General features: G+C 43.1%; 1 protein-coding gene across 1 annotated transcript in view; it reads right to left on the bottom strand.

Moving 5' to 3' along the window:
- Positions 1–16,051, bottom strand: part of LOC126176190 (solute carrier family 22 member 7-like) — a 139,523-nt gene that overhangs the window by 78,202 nt on the left and 45,270 nt on the right. The window contains exon 4 of the mRNA XM_049923334.1: positions 4,330–4,487. Within this exon, the coding sequence (XP_049779291.1) occupies positions 4,330–4,487 (158 nt within the window). The remainder of the gene's footprint in view (positions 1–4,329; positions 4,488–16,051) is intronic.

Here is a 16,051-nt window from a genome sequence, read left to right as displayed (position 1 = left end):
AGATTAACTAAAGCGAGACACAATCATCGGCCTCTGCTCTGTAGTCCTGCAAAGCCAAGATCTGCAGTCGTAAAACGCCAAGCATTTTGATTCGGATCTGGCGACAAAAGACTAATGCTTTACAAGACTGAAAAAAGTGAGTAGTAATTATTGAAGGACATATGCTTGAAAATCTACGGGATCAAGAACTATAGTGGTATCAAATGGTATCTTCCGCAACAGAAGCTGGTGACAACGTAATGGCAAGACATAGCTGACTAACAGAGAGATAGTTAAGTGACCTTGGAAAGTTCTACTGTCAGTACTGTGAATAATTAATTAAACACATATCCTGCTACTAAACTTCAGGTTACTTATGGTTAACGTCACAGCGTATAATGGCATAGAAAACATTACTCCTCGGTGAGGTAGCCTATCAGTCTCCGATCACAGACATGGTGTTCCATGCACCATGGCACCCCTGATTTTCCATAAACGGTCCGAGATATCTGAACCAGGTTTTCGACAAGCACAGCACTCATACAAAACGATGAATTTTTGTTACAAAGATTTCGAGAGATCTTGAAAGAGGAGAATGCAATGATATTACGTTGTGTAACGTAGTTACCTAGTTTTAAATGAAACTTGTAGGTAATTGTGGCTACAGATGGGTGACAACTCAACTCAGAACGATTGTGGTAACTGTGCTCGAGAAACCCGGCACCACACAATGTTAATAGCCACATTGGGCAGGACGACGTCACCACACCATGGCAAGACCCATGTTTTGAGCTACGTGGCTGGGGAATGGGTAATATTACAATAAATACGCCTCAGAGCTGTATAAATAGCTGTGAATATTCAGACAGATTCATTTAGTATCCAGCACCACCACCACCACGCCTGGGCTGCAACTGAGTACCACCAACTGCAGCTATGGGTTTGAGACCAGGTCGGGCCACCCACTTCCTGCTCTGAGTCTCCTGGTGAGTCTTGGTGCCACAGCACTGTCGACTTGCCGTCTATGCCTGCCATCACCAGACTCCTGCTATGGGCAGGGGGTCGTGTACCATGCACGGCAGTCTTTGCTCGCCTCTGTGGTAAGCAGGTGTGGCCATTCTACAATGGCAAACCGTCGTAACAGAAGGAGAGCACACTGATGTCAGGGCCTTGGCCCCTATCAGATTGCCAGCTGTTGCTCAGCCTGATGTCATCAACACAGGATGTCCACGCATGCATCCCTTCGCCTGAGTGGAAGCCAGTGGCCTGCTAGCCATTAGCATTCTAAGTCACTTGAGTGGGTTGTGCAGTCCTCACATTGCTAACAAAGTCTAATAAAATATTTCTCTCGACCACCAGTGTGTCACTGGACCCGTCACCTCCACCACTGACCCAATCAAGTGCTGTCAGTACTCTGTAGGTGGTTCCTCTTGGCAGTAAAAGTTTTTTTTCTTTAATTAAATGGTGATAAATATGAGGAGCAAGGCTACCATACAAATCAGTTTTGCCTTAATTGCCATGTAAACGGCCTATTATTGACCAATTCTCAAGCAAACGCACAGGTCAACAGCCTGTTATGTGGTCACAGTACCACAGTGCAGATTTGTACGCAGTGCTCGTTAAAATTAACCAAAGAACCAGTGCAAGAGGCGCTGAAATTACTATGTAAATTATTTAAAGGTAACTATTGTGCTTCATCTCTTTGATTTGGAAATATTTTATCTGTAACTTTCTGCGCCGCCTGGGAAATTTGGAAAATAACTCAAGTAGAAAGTAATGTGGTATATATCTCAATGCTTTTTTTCCACCAATTGCTGCAGGTCTTTGATATCGCTGCCCATCAGCAGTTGACACTGATACTACCTGTCTTAATTTTGTGGCTGTTCACGGCTATTGTCATCCATTGTATTATATTCTGATTACTTCTGCAGCCTATCACTGTCATCAGTCTTGTTTATTGTCGTTCACGATCACTCCATACACGTTTTACTTACCTGCTCTATAATATGATTTTTAATCAACTGCTATCCCTCCCTCGTCTTCCCGCCATTCCCACCGAAACGGTGTCACAGTTTAGATACAAAAATAACTGTAAGTAGGCTGTTTAGGTTTTATGTTGGTAACGACACGTAGCGCTCTGTATGAAAATCACTGACTGTGCTGTGTGCAGAGATGCCAGAGTTTTGAGCGAACGTTCGGGACGTGTGTCCGCCAGAAAAAGGAAGTTTGTAAAGATGGATGTCATGAACTGATATATAGACTTTTGAACATGATTAAGGTAAATACATTGTTTGTTCTCTATCAAAATCTTTCATTTGCTAACAATGCCTATCAGTAGTTAGTGCCTTCAGTAGTTAGAATCTTTTATTTAGCTGGCAGTATTGGCGCTCGCTGTATTGCAGTAGTTCGAGTAACGAGGATTTTTGTGAGGTAAGTGATTCATGAAAGGTATAGGTTATTGTTAGTCAGGGCCATTCTTTTGTAGGGATTATTGAAAGTCAGATTGCGCTGCGCTGAAAATATTGTGTGTCAGTCTAGTCTCTTTAGTAAAGAGAGAAATGTGTGAGTACGTTCAGTTTTGCTCAGCTGTTTGGAAATGAAATAACGTAAGAGGTTTACCAGTACAGTCATTCATAATTTTGCTAAGGGGACGTTACATAATCACTGAGCAATCTCTGCGAAACCTCATCACTCACTGCAATATCAGGAGCAGCACCGTCGAGATCTCCACCAGCACCACCACTACCAGTGGCAGCATCAGCAGTACCAAGGGCGTACCCAGGATCTGAACTAGGGCGGGGGAGGGGGGGGGGGCAGGTCATACTAGTCTCAGGAAACAAGGACTCGAGACAACATACAGCACTTCTTATTAGATAAAACAATAAACCAGTGAAAACTGCTTTTAATAAACATTTTAAATACAAGAATGCACTTGTACAATCCGAGAAAACATGCAGCATTTCTTATTAAATAAAACAGTAAACTAGTGAAAAACTGCGAATATCTTCTAGGGCGGAGGGGAGGGGGGCAGCTGCCCCCCCCCCCCCTGCCCCTCGCTGGGTACGCCCATGAGCAGTACCATAAACACTGTCAAATTCTACATCCAGGAGCAAAAGCTCAATGTAAGTCGTCTACGTTCACCAATTCCCTCCAGTTCGTTAAACACTCTTAACACCTATCACTTATAGAAATGTACAAGAGGCAATACATTACAGGTATACGAGATGGAATTAACTCCCATTGCTTCTAACTGATGACTGCAGAAATCGATTCCTTTATTTTATTCCACCGTGAAGCCAAGTTACATAGTTATAGAGACAGTGTCTTAAAATAAAAAGTGCCTAAGTTTAGTAGTTTCCATTTTTTGCCCTGTAAGCAGTAAATCCAGATACATAATGCTGCTTTTCATTACACGAAAACCACATTGTAGTACATGGTTACTATCCATCACAGACTATTTTCAGACCAAAATCTCACAAACAACCCATCCTCCTCGCTCCTCTCCAGCCATCAGTTCTGTGATAAGGGGAGAGAATTCTACGACGAGAAAGATATTTACATAAACCAATGAAATATCCAAAATGACTCGCATTTTATCTTCCTTACACGTACATTTCTTGAATACATTTACGAAATTGGCTGTCTTAACAATGAAACACCCTTATCCTACATTCAACTGTAAATTCGTAGTGTGTGTAATCTATAACTGCATTTAATCAAAGTCTGCATGAAATCTCCCCTATGCCTCACAGGAACTACAATCAAGCGTCTGCTATTCCAACATTCAATAGCCATCCATTTTCAATACCATGAAGATATTCTTCTTTATGTACCCTCACTGTCCCAGTTGGCCCTGCAGTCTTCTTCAAATCAGTTTATTTGTGCACTCCGTATTGCAGTTAAACGCCGAAGTCAGTTACTTTCGGGATGAACTAAGCTCTTTATTCACCTGCCTAAATATTTTCGCTTAAACTCTCCAGCCAACCCCACACCATTATCTTAATCTCACGAAGAAGCTACAGCATCATTCCTCTTCAAGTAGCATCAACAGCCAGAACCCAATTTCCTATCTGTAATAACAATCACAATTCTTCCAAAGCCAAACGTCGCTATCCTCTGCTACTAACTCAATCACAACTATTCGGTGCTGGACGGCAACACTGGCCCCCACTACATTAACACCATCTGTAGCACTAACACCAATCACGTGCTCTGCACTACTACTACTACTACTACTACTACTACTACTACTACAATCATCAACAATATGCATGTCCAGAGAAAAACAAAGTTGAACGTGGTGATCATTCACTTCATAAAACGTTAGTCTATAAACGTATAATACCTTACCGACAGACAGTGATGACTCGAACATTGGTCCGCTTGCAGCTGCCACCAGAGACACCCCCACAGCAAACAACATGGGAATAGATGGTGCGAGAATCAGCACGACCCTGCTGATCATGTGGGCTGCCAAGCACAGGAACTGCTGCCAGCGGCGGCCACACCTGCAGCACAAGAATGGATAACAAATGCCGAGTGGACTCCATTCCACTCCTCCCACAGAACGATAATTCTTGGCCTTAGTGGAGATCAGGTCCTGGTCCCTCGAAGGCAGTTACACACTCTGGATAGTCAATCAAAGCATCAGTATTTTTGTGCATATTAGGAAACTCGGGAGTTTTTATTTATCTATTTATTTCTATATTTCATTTTTGTTCAACTAGGCACGTTTGAATGACATGAGGAAAAAATGTAGTATGCGTAGACTTTATTGAAAATAAACAAATTGAGTGACGAAATATAGTCAGTGCTCTGCAAAACTTGTGGACAAGATAGATGAAGTAACGTAACATATTAACAACTCATTTAAAATGAAAGAATGTGGGGACGTCACATGACATGACGTCAGTGTGACTGTAGTGCCAAATGGTGCGAGTCCCGCAAGATGAGACAGTTAAAATAATGAGGACAAACAGTACGTTCCAATCAGTTATAGTGCATTGTGGTGGTGTTCTTCATTACTCATAGCTGAGAGACAACATTTGGATGACTTCACAAGGGGAAGAATCAAGAAACTCTAAGGAGGACGAATTGTGACTAATGTAGCCCAGGAGTACGGTATTGCTCCCAGCATTGTTTGACATGGATGTTGTTGTTGTGGTCTTCAGTCCTGAGACTGGTTTGATGCAGCTCTCCATGCTACTCTATCCTGTGCAAGCTTCTTCATCTCCCAGTATCTACTGCAACCTACATCCTTCTGAATCTGCTTAGTGTATTCATCTCTTGGTCTCCCTCTACGATTTTTACCCTCCACACTGCCCTCCAATGCTAAATTTGTGATCCCTTGATGCCTCAAAACATGTCCTACCAACCGATCCCTTCTTCTAGTCAAGTTGTGCCACAAACTTCTCTTCTCCCCAATCCTATTCAATACCTCCTCATTAGTTACGTGATCTACCCACCTTATCTTCAACATTCTTCTGTAGCACCACATTTCCAAAGCTTCTATTCTCTTCTTGTCCAAACTAGTTATCGTCCACGTTTCACTTCCATACATGGCTACACTCCATACATATACTTTCAGAAACGACTTCCTGACACTTAAATCTATACTCGATGTTAACAAATTCCTCTTCTTGAGAAACGCTTTCCTTGCCATTGCCAGTCTACATTTTATATCCTCTCTACTTCGACCATCATCGGTTATTTTACTCCCTAAATAGCAAAACTCCTTTACTACTTTAAGTGTCTCATTTCCTAATCTAATTCCCTCAGCATCACCCGACTTAATTTAACGACATTCCATTATCCTCGTTTTGCTTTTGTTGATGTTCATCTTATATCCTTCTTTCAAGACACTGTCCATTCCGTTCAACTGCTCTTCCAAGTCCTTTGCTGTCTCTGACAGAATTACAATGTCATCGGCGAACCTCAAAGTTTTTACTTCTTCTCCATGAATTTTAATACCTACTCCAAATTTTCCTTTTGTTTCCTTTACTGCTTGCTCAATATACTGATTGAATAACATCGGGGAGAGGCTACAACCCTGTCTTACTCCTTTCCCAACCACCGCTTCCCTTTCATGCCCCTCGACTCTTATAACTGCCATCTGGTTTCTGTACAAACTGTAAATAGCCTTTCGCTCCCTGTATTTTACCCCTGCCACCTTCAGAATTTGAAAGAGAGTATTCCAGTTAACATTGTCAAAAGCTTTCTCTAAGTCTACAAATGCTAGAAACGTAGGTTTGCCTTTTCTTAATCTTTCTTCTAAGATGAGTCGTAAGGTCAGTATTGCCTCACGTGTTCCAACATTTCTACGGAATCCAAACTGATCTTCCCCAAGGTCGGCTTCTACTAGTTTTTCCATTCGTCTGTAAAGGATTCGCGTTAGTATTTTGCAGCTGTGACTTATTAAACTGATAGTTCGGTAATTTTCACATCTGTCAACACCTGCTTTCTTTGGGATTGGAATTATTATATTCTTCTTGAAGTCTGAGGGTATTTCGCCTGTCTCATACATCGTGCTTACCAGATGGTAGAGTTTTGTCATGACTGGCTCTCCCGAGGCAATCAGTAGTTCAAATGGAATGTTGTCTACTCCCGGGGCCTTGTTTCGACTCAGGTCTTTCAGTGCTCTGTCAAACTCTTCACGCAGTATCTTATCTCCCATTTCGTCTTCATCTACATCCTCTTCCATTTCCATAATATTGTCCTCAAGTACATCGCCCTTGTATAAACCCTCTATATACTCCTTCCACCTTTCTGGCTTCCCTTCTTTGCTTAGAACTGGGTTGCCATCTGAGCTCTTGATATTCATACAAGTGGTTCTCTTCTCTCCAAAGGTCTCTTTAATTTTCCTGTAGGCAGTATCTATCTTACCCCTAGTGAGACAAGCCTCTACATCCTTACATTTGTCCTCTAGCCATCCCTGCTTAGCCATTTTGCACTTCCTGTCGATATCATTTTTGAGACGTTTGTATTCCTTTTTCATTTCTGCATTTTTATATTTTCTCCTTTTATCAATTAAATTCAATATTTCTTCTGTTACCCAAGGATTTCTATTAGCCCTCGTCTTTTTACCTACTTGATCCTCTGCTGCCTTCACTACTTCATCCCTCAGAGCTACCCATTCTTCTTCTACTGTATTTCTTTCCCCCATTCCTGTCAATTGTTCCCTTATGCTCTCCCTGAAATTCTCTACAACCTCTGGTTCTTTCAGTTTATCCAGGTCCCATCTCCTTAAATTCCCACCTTTTTGCAGTTTCTTCAGTTTCAATCGGCAGTTCATAACCAATAGATTGTGGTCAGAATCCACATCTGCCCCAGGAAATGTCTTACAATTTAAAACCTGGTTCCTAAATCTCTGTCTTACCATTATATAATCTATCTGATACCTTTTAGTATCTCCAGGGTTCTTCCAGGTATACAACCTTCTTTTATGATTCTTGATATGGATGGGGAGACCAAACCACAGAGACAGCTGCTCGAAGGAGAAAAGATGGTCGACCACGGCCAATCACAGCAGCAGATGACAACTACATTGTGTAACAAGCAAGAAGGGACCCATACCAACTACTGAACGTTATTGCACCCATATTTAACACGATTGTAAGAGAGGGAATCTCACACTCCTCGGCTGCCTGGCGACTGCATGGGGATGGACTCTCTGTCTGAAGATCAGGCAGTTGTGTTTCATTGAAAGCATCACACCGGCAGTCTTGCGTGCGACTGTTTCAAGAGCATAGATATTGGAGCAACAAGGACAGGGGTCGCATGCTTTTCTCAGATGACAGTAAATTCAATATGAGTAGTGGTTCTGGGTGTACCCTCATGTGGCGAGAATTGAGGTCACGTAATGCACCAAAGAAAATTGTTCAACATGATGTTTTGGTGCTCGTGTTACGGTGTAGAAAGGCATAATGTTGCGTGGGTACATTGACCGCCAGATCTACGGAAACGGTACACTCGCTGGTCAATGTTATTGTTACACTGTACTACTTGTCCATGCGCGTTTTTTCATTGGTTTATTCGACACTGACCCCATATTCATCGATAATAATGTGTAACCGGATTGAATACCGTAGGTAGATGAGCTCTCGGAACAAGAAAATATTCAAAGAATTGACTGGCCTGCCCCCACCCTCCGGTTTAAGTCTCATCGAACACTTGTGGGATGCGTGAGTAGCGTGGGAACACGTTTCAGAATATGGAGCTCCGTCCTTGGTGATCACACGCCCTTCTTAATAACAATGTCCCACATTTTGAAATGTCCAGGGAGCCATCATAACTTCAGTGTAATATTATTGTCTTTGAATAAAAGTGCCGTTCTTTTCCTCTCACTGCGTATTTATTTCAGTTACTTTCTGTATTGGAGCAGTTCTTTTTATGTACAGCCGAAGTTTAATCGAGCTATGTTATTTACCAGCGACGCATAATGCAGAAGCTACTTTCATCCTTATCTTTTGCACATCAGTGTATTTTAGCGACTTACAAAAATATTAACGCAAGAAAAGTGGTTTAAAAGGGTAATTTACACAAGAACGTCAGCATTCTAGAAAGCGAAGGTTATGTAAATGCAGATAAGAAAGAGCAGTTATTCAACAAATCAATTATTCCAAAAAAAAAAAAAAAAGAATTGCTGACTTGAAAGAAAGGAATGGAAAAAAGAAAAAGGAACGAAACAAAGAAAAAGGAACGAAAAAAAGAAAAAGGAACAAAAAAAGGAAAGGGAACGGAAAATCAGAATTGGAACGGAAAGTCTGAAATGGAACGAAACAGGCAAACAGGCGGCGACAGTTTCAAGCAACTGCTTGTAGGAACACGATAAAGTTTGCTGAATTAAACATAAATAACTGAAAACAAGTTCGAGAGGATGCACAAAGAAACGATGAAAATTTTGTATGAGAAACAACTGATACAATTTGGAAGACAAGCAGTACACAAATCAACAGTGATCATTCCAGGACTGACTTCAATATTAGAATCGTTCAGTTATTGAATCAGTAACCTAATGACGAAGTAAAGTCACATGATGCGTATAAAGCAGTTCTAGATTAAAAAAAGAGAGGTGTCTGGAGATGGTAATATTTCAACGAAGGTAATGTGCTACAAAAGTGACTTGTGTCTTTCACAAGCAAGGAGATAGAAAAGACGAAAAAAATCTCTGTCCGGTCTTCCAATTAACTGTGACGTATAAGCAAATCACTGAAATTGTGAACTACTGCAAAGCAAAATACTGTTTTTCAATCGAAGTAGGCGAAAGGAAAATGCTGGATTTAGAAGTGAGTCTAGCATGATTGACCAAATTCAAGTGGGGAAATAAATTCTGCATTTAGTCGATAAATACTCTGACAGAGAAAAAATCGCAACGCCAAAAAGTAATGTAGAGTAAAGAAATTTCGGGGATACAGTTTTACACAGATCAGCTAGAACTTTATGACCACCAACCTACTACCGATATGAACACCTCCAGTCGATAGCAGCGTCACCCGGCGAGGAATAACTGCTAGTCGAACACACGCACGGTGCATGTAATATCAGTGAGTGTGTAGAATGGGGAAGGCGCGCGATCTGAGTTTCACCGAGGGCAGATTGTGATTGCCCGGAGGCTCGGCACCGGCCTTACTGAAACTGCGCGACTTGTCGGGTGTTCCAGAAGTTCTGTGGTGAGTGTCTTCAACACGTGGCGAAACCAAGGGGAGACCGCGTCCAGACTAGAGTGCTGCAACGCTCAATGTTTGACCGGTCACGGCTCGCCTGTTGACGTGGGGACCGAGCCGCTCGTGTCCGGCCCCACACGACTCGGCTCGGTCACGTACTCGCCCCATGTCTGATGTCCGGATTCCGGACACGCGGATAACCGAACATGACCGGTCACCGCTGACGTCTCACCTCACCTCGCCCCGGCTCGCTGCACCGTACTGTACAAATACAACGCCTCTCTGTCTCTGTCTCTCTCTCTCTCTCTCTCTCTCTCTCTCTCTCTCTCTCACACACACACACACACACACACACACACACAATGTATTTGTCTCTCTCTCTCTCTTTTAATACAAAAGTAACGTTTCCAAGACCGCGTACTTGACACAGCTAAATTCATAAAGCACTTGGAAAGTAAAATGATATCTCAATACAACTGCGGATACAAGACGAGTCTCATTTCCAAACAGAAGATATATTTTTCCTTTCATTAATGGAAACATTAAATAAGTGCTGTTCCCGTAATCTAGAAGACAACCATCATCATAAAGAAAGCATACAAAGAACATTAAACATTTTCAGACGTAACTTGTCTTACTTTTCATTTGTTTGTAACAGAAGCAAAATTATAGTTACTGTTGATCACCAGTAAATCACTAACGCGTTCCGGATTTAATTGGCGTGGCCATATTTTAGTAACATGCCGGCTTTACTAAAGCATCTTTCACTAGGTGCGCTTGTTGCTAGGATACATAAAATACGTCTTGCAACTGCAGCCAGGCCTGGCAGATCTGTTTCATGTCTGCTCCACCACTTTAAGATGTCATCATCATCATCTCCGGGGTGCATTAAAATGCAGAGGTTCAAATGGCTCTGAGCACTATGGGACTTAACATCTATGGTCATCAGTCCCCTAGAACTTAGAACTACTTAAACCTAACTAACCTAAGGACAGCACACAACACCCAGCCATCACGAGGCAGAGAAAATCCCTGACCCCGCCGGGAATCGAACCCGGGAACCCGGGCGTGGGAAGCGAGAACGCTACCGCACGACCACGAGATGCGGGCTTAAAATGCAGAGATCTACTTCATCTGCTGCGGATGATCTGTTGTTCCTCCATTCCTTGAAACGATATCTCTTTCTGGCTCGTGATGACAAAGTACTTGAAGGATCTATGATAATAAACAAAAGAAACAAGTAATACAGAACTGATGTGGAAATCATCGAAACGTTCCCGTAAAAACGAGGTATTTTACGTACATTGGCACCCTGGTCGGAGACAAAAACAAAACTGTCCGACATGTCAGGCGAAAATGTCCCAATCAGCCATCCTATCTTCAATTTATTTCATAATATTTACTCCCGTCCTCTTAACGTCCGGGAATTTTGTTGTAAATGAAACATTGTTCACAAGAGACCAGTCTGTGTTAATGTAATATGTTGTAAGCATCAAATAGTGCACCTGATTACGCGAATCAGTCTACATATGAACTGTCGTAGCACACGTTTTATTAATAACTTCCGCAATAATAGAAGGGATTATGCTGTTTCTTATTGCATCAGCTTGTTCTTTGACATGTCTGCTTATAGTAGAGGGATGTGGCATGACATCTGCCACGTTAACTTTTCCATAATGCGCACCTAGATGTATTAATTCTTGGCCTAGTTCTCTGAAACCTTCACCGGAAGCAGCATTAAAAGGACTGATATCTTTAGCACATATTGCAAGACACTTTGCTGTAGTACTATTTTTTATTATTTCCGGTATCCCTCAAGGAACTGTATCTTTGTGAGGTTTCTTGCAACTATGTTTCTTTAGATGAGTGGTTCCCGACTCGAAACACAATAATGTTGAGCAGTTTATGCTTGATACGTACCCAGTAAATGCACTGTTTTCGTCTACAACCAACAGAAATGTACTCCATACTTGACTTTTTAAACCTTCCCGTTTCTTCAATGTGTAAGCATTGGTTTCAATCTTACGTCTTACTGTACTGGCTTCCTCGCGCAGCATGATTACAGAGAGACACACCACAAATGAGAAGCTTGTACTGGCTGCAGTCTCACACGGATAATGACACTATAATGTGTTTGCAGTTACGTGCTACGTATCCGGTCACGGCTTCTATGCTCGGTCACTAGAACTAGTGCGGGCAGCCTATCCAGTTAGGGTGTGCTCGCCCCATCTCTTACTTTGTGCTCGCCTACTCGGTCATGCAGGACTCTAGTCCAGACATCGTGTGGTTGGCCGGCCGCCCCTCATTTAGATGTCGGGCGTCGTAGTCCGGGCAGACCGGTAAAACAAGACAGGCGGCGAACTGTGGCAGAACTAAAATCAGACTTTAATTCTGGGCAGAGTACAAGTGTGTCTGAACACACAGTGCACCAATCACTCCTAACGACCGGTCTCCGCAGCCGACGACCCATGCGTGTGCGAATGTTAACACAACGACATCGGCAACTGTAACTGTAACTGAAATGGGCACGTGACTATCGGCCCTGGACATTGGCGTACTGGCAGACCGTTGAATGGTTTGATGAATCCCGATACCTTTTTGATCATGCTGACCGGAGGGCCCGAATCCATAGTCTTCCAGGGGAACGGCTCCTTGACACCTGTACCGCTGGACAGTGACAAGCTGGCGGCGGCTCCATTACGCTCTGGAGAACATCCACGTGGGCATCCATGAGTCCAGTGGGTCTTGTGAAAGGCAACATGGCGGCCAAGGAGTGTCAGACCACGTACACCCCTTCACGACGATCATGTTTCCTGACGGCAGTGGCCTTTTTCAACAAGATACTGCACTGTGTGACAATGCCAGGAGTGTGATAAAGTGATTCGAGGAACACAGGGGAGTGTGTGCTGGCCTCCCATCTCGCCAGATCTGGGATGCGATTGAACGTGGCGTCAGAGCTCATAAGCCCTCTCCGCAATTTACAGGAATTAGGTGACTTATGTACGCGCAGATGTGGTGCCAACTGCCTACGGCGACCTACAAAGGGCCCATTGCTTGCATGCCAAGACATGTCGCGGCTGTTGTCCTGGCCGAAGGTGGACATACCTGCAATTAAGTAGGTGGTCGTAATGTTCTGCCTGATTAGTGTATTTAAGTGATTAACATTGCAAGATCATAATCTGACGTAAGCGCGAGACTGGCCATTGTAAATGTGAAATTCTGGTACATTATTAAGTGGTGTGACCGCCAGAGTGTTGAATGCAAACATGCAAATGTGCATGTCCTGTGTTTTACAGGTGCCGGTTGTCAGTTTGTGGGATGGAGTTCCACGCCTGTTGCACTTGATCGGTCAATACAGGGACGGTCAAATGTAGTTGTGGGTGTCGCTGTAGTTGACGTCCTATGACACCCCATATGCGCTCAATTGGAGATAGATTTGATGATAGAGCAGGCCAAGGCAACATGTCTAAGCACTGTAGGGCATGTTGGACCACAACAGCGGTAGGTGGGCCAGCATCATCCTGTCGGTAAAATCACCCCTGCAATCCTGTTCATGAAAGACAGCGTAACAGGTTGAATCGCAGAAATGACGTACAAATTTGCAGTCAGGGTGGGTAGCAGAACCTCGAGATGCTCCTGCTGTCATATGAAATCACACCTCAGACGGGTTCAGTCGAATACATGAGCTGTCCTTAAAGTAACCGATTTGTAACACTGCATTGCGTCACTGTCGTGCCAATTGCTACTCAGATTGCTGCTGCAGATTCAGGAGGAGGAGGAGGAGGATATTGGTGTTTAACGTCCCGTCGACAACGAGGTCATTAGAGACGGAGCGCAAGCTCGGGTGAGAGAAGGATGGGGAAGGAAATCGGCCGTGCCCTTTCAAAGGAACCATCCCGGCATTTACCAGAAGCGATTTAGGGAAATCACGGAAAACCTAAATCAGGATGGCCGGAGACAGGATTGAACCGTCGTCCTCCCGAATGCGAGTCCAGTGTGCTAACCACTTGCAGATTCAGTATGATGCGCCAGAGCTATACGCCGAACACGATAGTCTTCCCTCTCGGTAGTGCCATGTGGCCGTCTGGACTCCGGTATTCTTGCTACTGTACTTTCTCGTAACCACTGCTGCCAGCAACGATGTACATTGTCTACGTTCCTGCCAAATCTTTCTGCAGTATCGCAGAAGGATCATCACCCAGCTTCTTATAGCCATATTTCACAACCCCGTTCAAACTCAGTGACGTGTTGATAACGGCGTCTTTGTCGACTCAAAGGCATTCTTGACTAGCATCAACTGACCACGTCGAATCTCAAAGGTAACTAATGCTCACGACTGTTACAGCGTGTATTTCAAGAAAACCTCATTTACATCGTTATAGTGACGCTACTAACACCACTCTCATGCGACTAGTCCGAAATTTGAAGAGGCATCATCTTTCAGTTACAGAAACACGCCTACCAATTTTTGCTTATGTCACAAAATTCCTTGGTGTTGCAACTTTTCCTGTCAGTATAAAGTGCAATTTTGCAGGATACTCTAATGCTTCGATGAAGCTTTTGAGTAAGTTTCAGCAAAACCCATTCCCATAGCTGTTGAGAACAATATCTTCATTCAACTTGCATTAGTGAACTGAAAAAGTAACCGTTGATATTAACATCTGCATTAGATTTGTTGTCCGCCACCGTAGCTGAGTGGACAGTGGCCGGCTTGTCATGCAGGGCGGCCCAGGTTCGATTCCCGGCTGGGTTGGAGATTTTCTCCGCTCAGAGCCTGCGTGTTGTGTTCATCATCCTCATTTCATCCTCATCGACGTGCAAGTCACCGAAGTGGCGTCACCTCAGAAGACTTGCACCAGGAGATCATGTCTACGCGCCAGCAGGCCCTCGCCACACGACATTTTATTTCATTAGATTTGTTCACGATAGCTGGAAATTCAGAATTACTAGCAGATAGGCGATTTAAGAATATTTCGTATTACCAAAAGTATTCTGTTATCGTGGAATAAATTTTTAGATTCTTAAGCTATGAAAACGAAAAAGAAATACATGTTACTGGAATATACTTGAGGCATCTTCGCAATGGCTATGATACTGTATTATGTGCCTCCAGATACAGTATTGTTTGTATGAAGTCCAAGAAATTAACAGAGCGAGTTCTAAAGCGTGCGACAAAATTAACAACAACAAAACTAAAGTAATGTATTACATGTGGAAAAGAAAATACTAAAAATTACCAATGATGTCGAGGACCAGCTGCTGCGTTTCCTTCATAGTTGGGGCAGTTAAGAAGAACAAATTAATGGACAGCGACACGAAGTAACAAATGACCTGGAGAGCCTTTACTAAATGAATACCGTTTGAGACGTAAGCATCTAATGTTTGCGAAAAGGAAAGTCCAAAATCAGTGTACATAACAAGTTTCGACTGATAGCAGTTGGCAATCGGACATAGCCTTTCAGTACGAAATCGATTGAAAAATTAAGTTTTATTCAGAGAGCAGTAGAGAGATGCAGTATGTTGTGTAAATTGTTAGGACAGACAAAAAAAAATGTTACAGGGGACAAAATGGAAGACGTAAGTAATAGGGTAGTGGGGTTACAACCGAAATTTTGATATCAAGTTGATATGCAAATTAATTAAATTGATCAATTAATCACCCTAGCACCCCGCCCCCACCCACACCCATCCCCGCCCCTGGATGACGTCACATGCAGCAGCTGGAATCGGCTTACAGTGTGGCTCTCAAGGCATGCTTTGTTGGTCATTACCGGTTTTGAAGGTTAGCGTCTTCCTCCCCAGCTCTGTCCTAAGGAAAACAGCTACATATATTTCGAGGAGTGCAGTTGCCATTGGGTGTGTCAGACTATCCATCTGTCTCAGAATGAACAGTGTTTTTCTAAAGCGAGCAGCTGCATCCAATATTCCATCCACTTGCAGGCAAACACAGGATTATTGTCTCAGATTATTCTTTCCTACCCCCACTGATGTGATATTTTCCTCAAACAGTTGCACCAAGCCTGCTTGAAGAAAAAAAGAATGGAAGTTATAACTTGCTGGCATGGCACTCTGAGTTCCTATTGGTCCTCTACAAAATAGAGGGTGGAGTCTGAAGTTATATAAAGCCCAATCCGCACCACAATCATCATCAATCTTTGACAGTGCATAGTTGCGTCAGTGTGATTCCTGCACCATGAAACGCTCAGCCAGCAGTGATGCCAGTGGCAGTGGGAAACGGCCAAACTTTGGTCAATTACCATGTAAATGTTCATAAAAAGATCATGAGTTCAAATTGCGACAGTAATAAAATTTCGTAGCAAAGTATTCAAAATTTTTCGAGAGTGTGATACATTTTCGTAAAAAGTGGTTATAAAAGTTCTTTTGTCTTACTATTATAGCATTCATTCACG

This window comes from Schistocerca cancellata, chromosome 3, assembly GCF_023864275.1.
Source record: "Schistocerca cancellata isolate TAMUIC-IGC-003103 chromosome 3, iqSchCanc2.1, whole genome shotgun sequence".
Lineage (NCBI taxonomy): Eukaryota > Metazoa > Arthropoda > Insecta > Orthoptera > Acrididae > Schistocerca > Schistocerca cancellata.
Note: the sequence above shows the minus strand (reverse complement) of the source record. Positions and strands in the feature narration are given on the sequence as shown.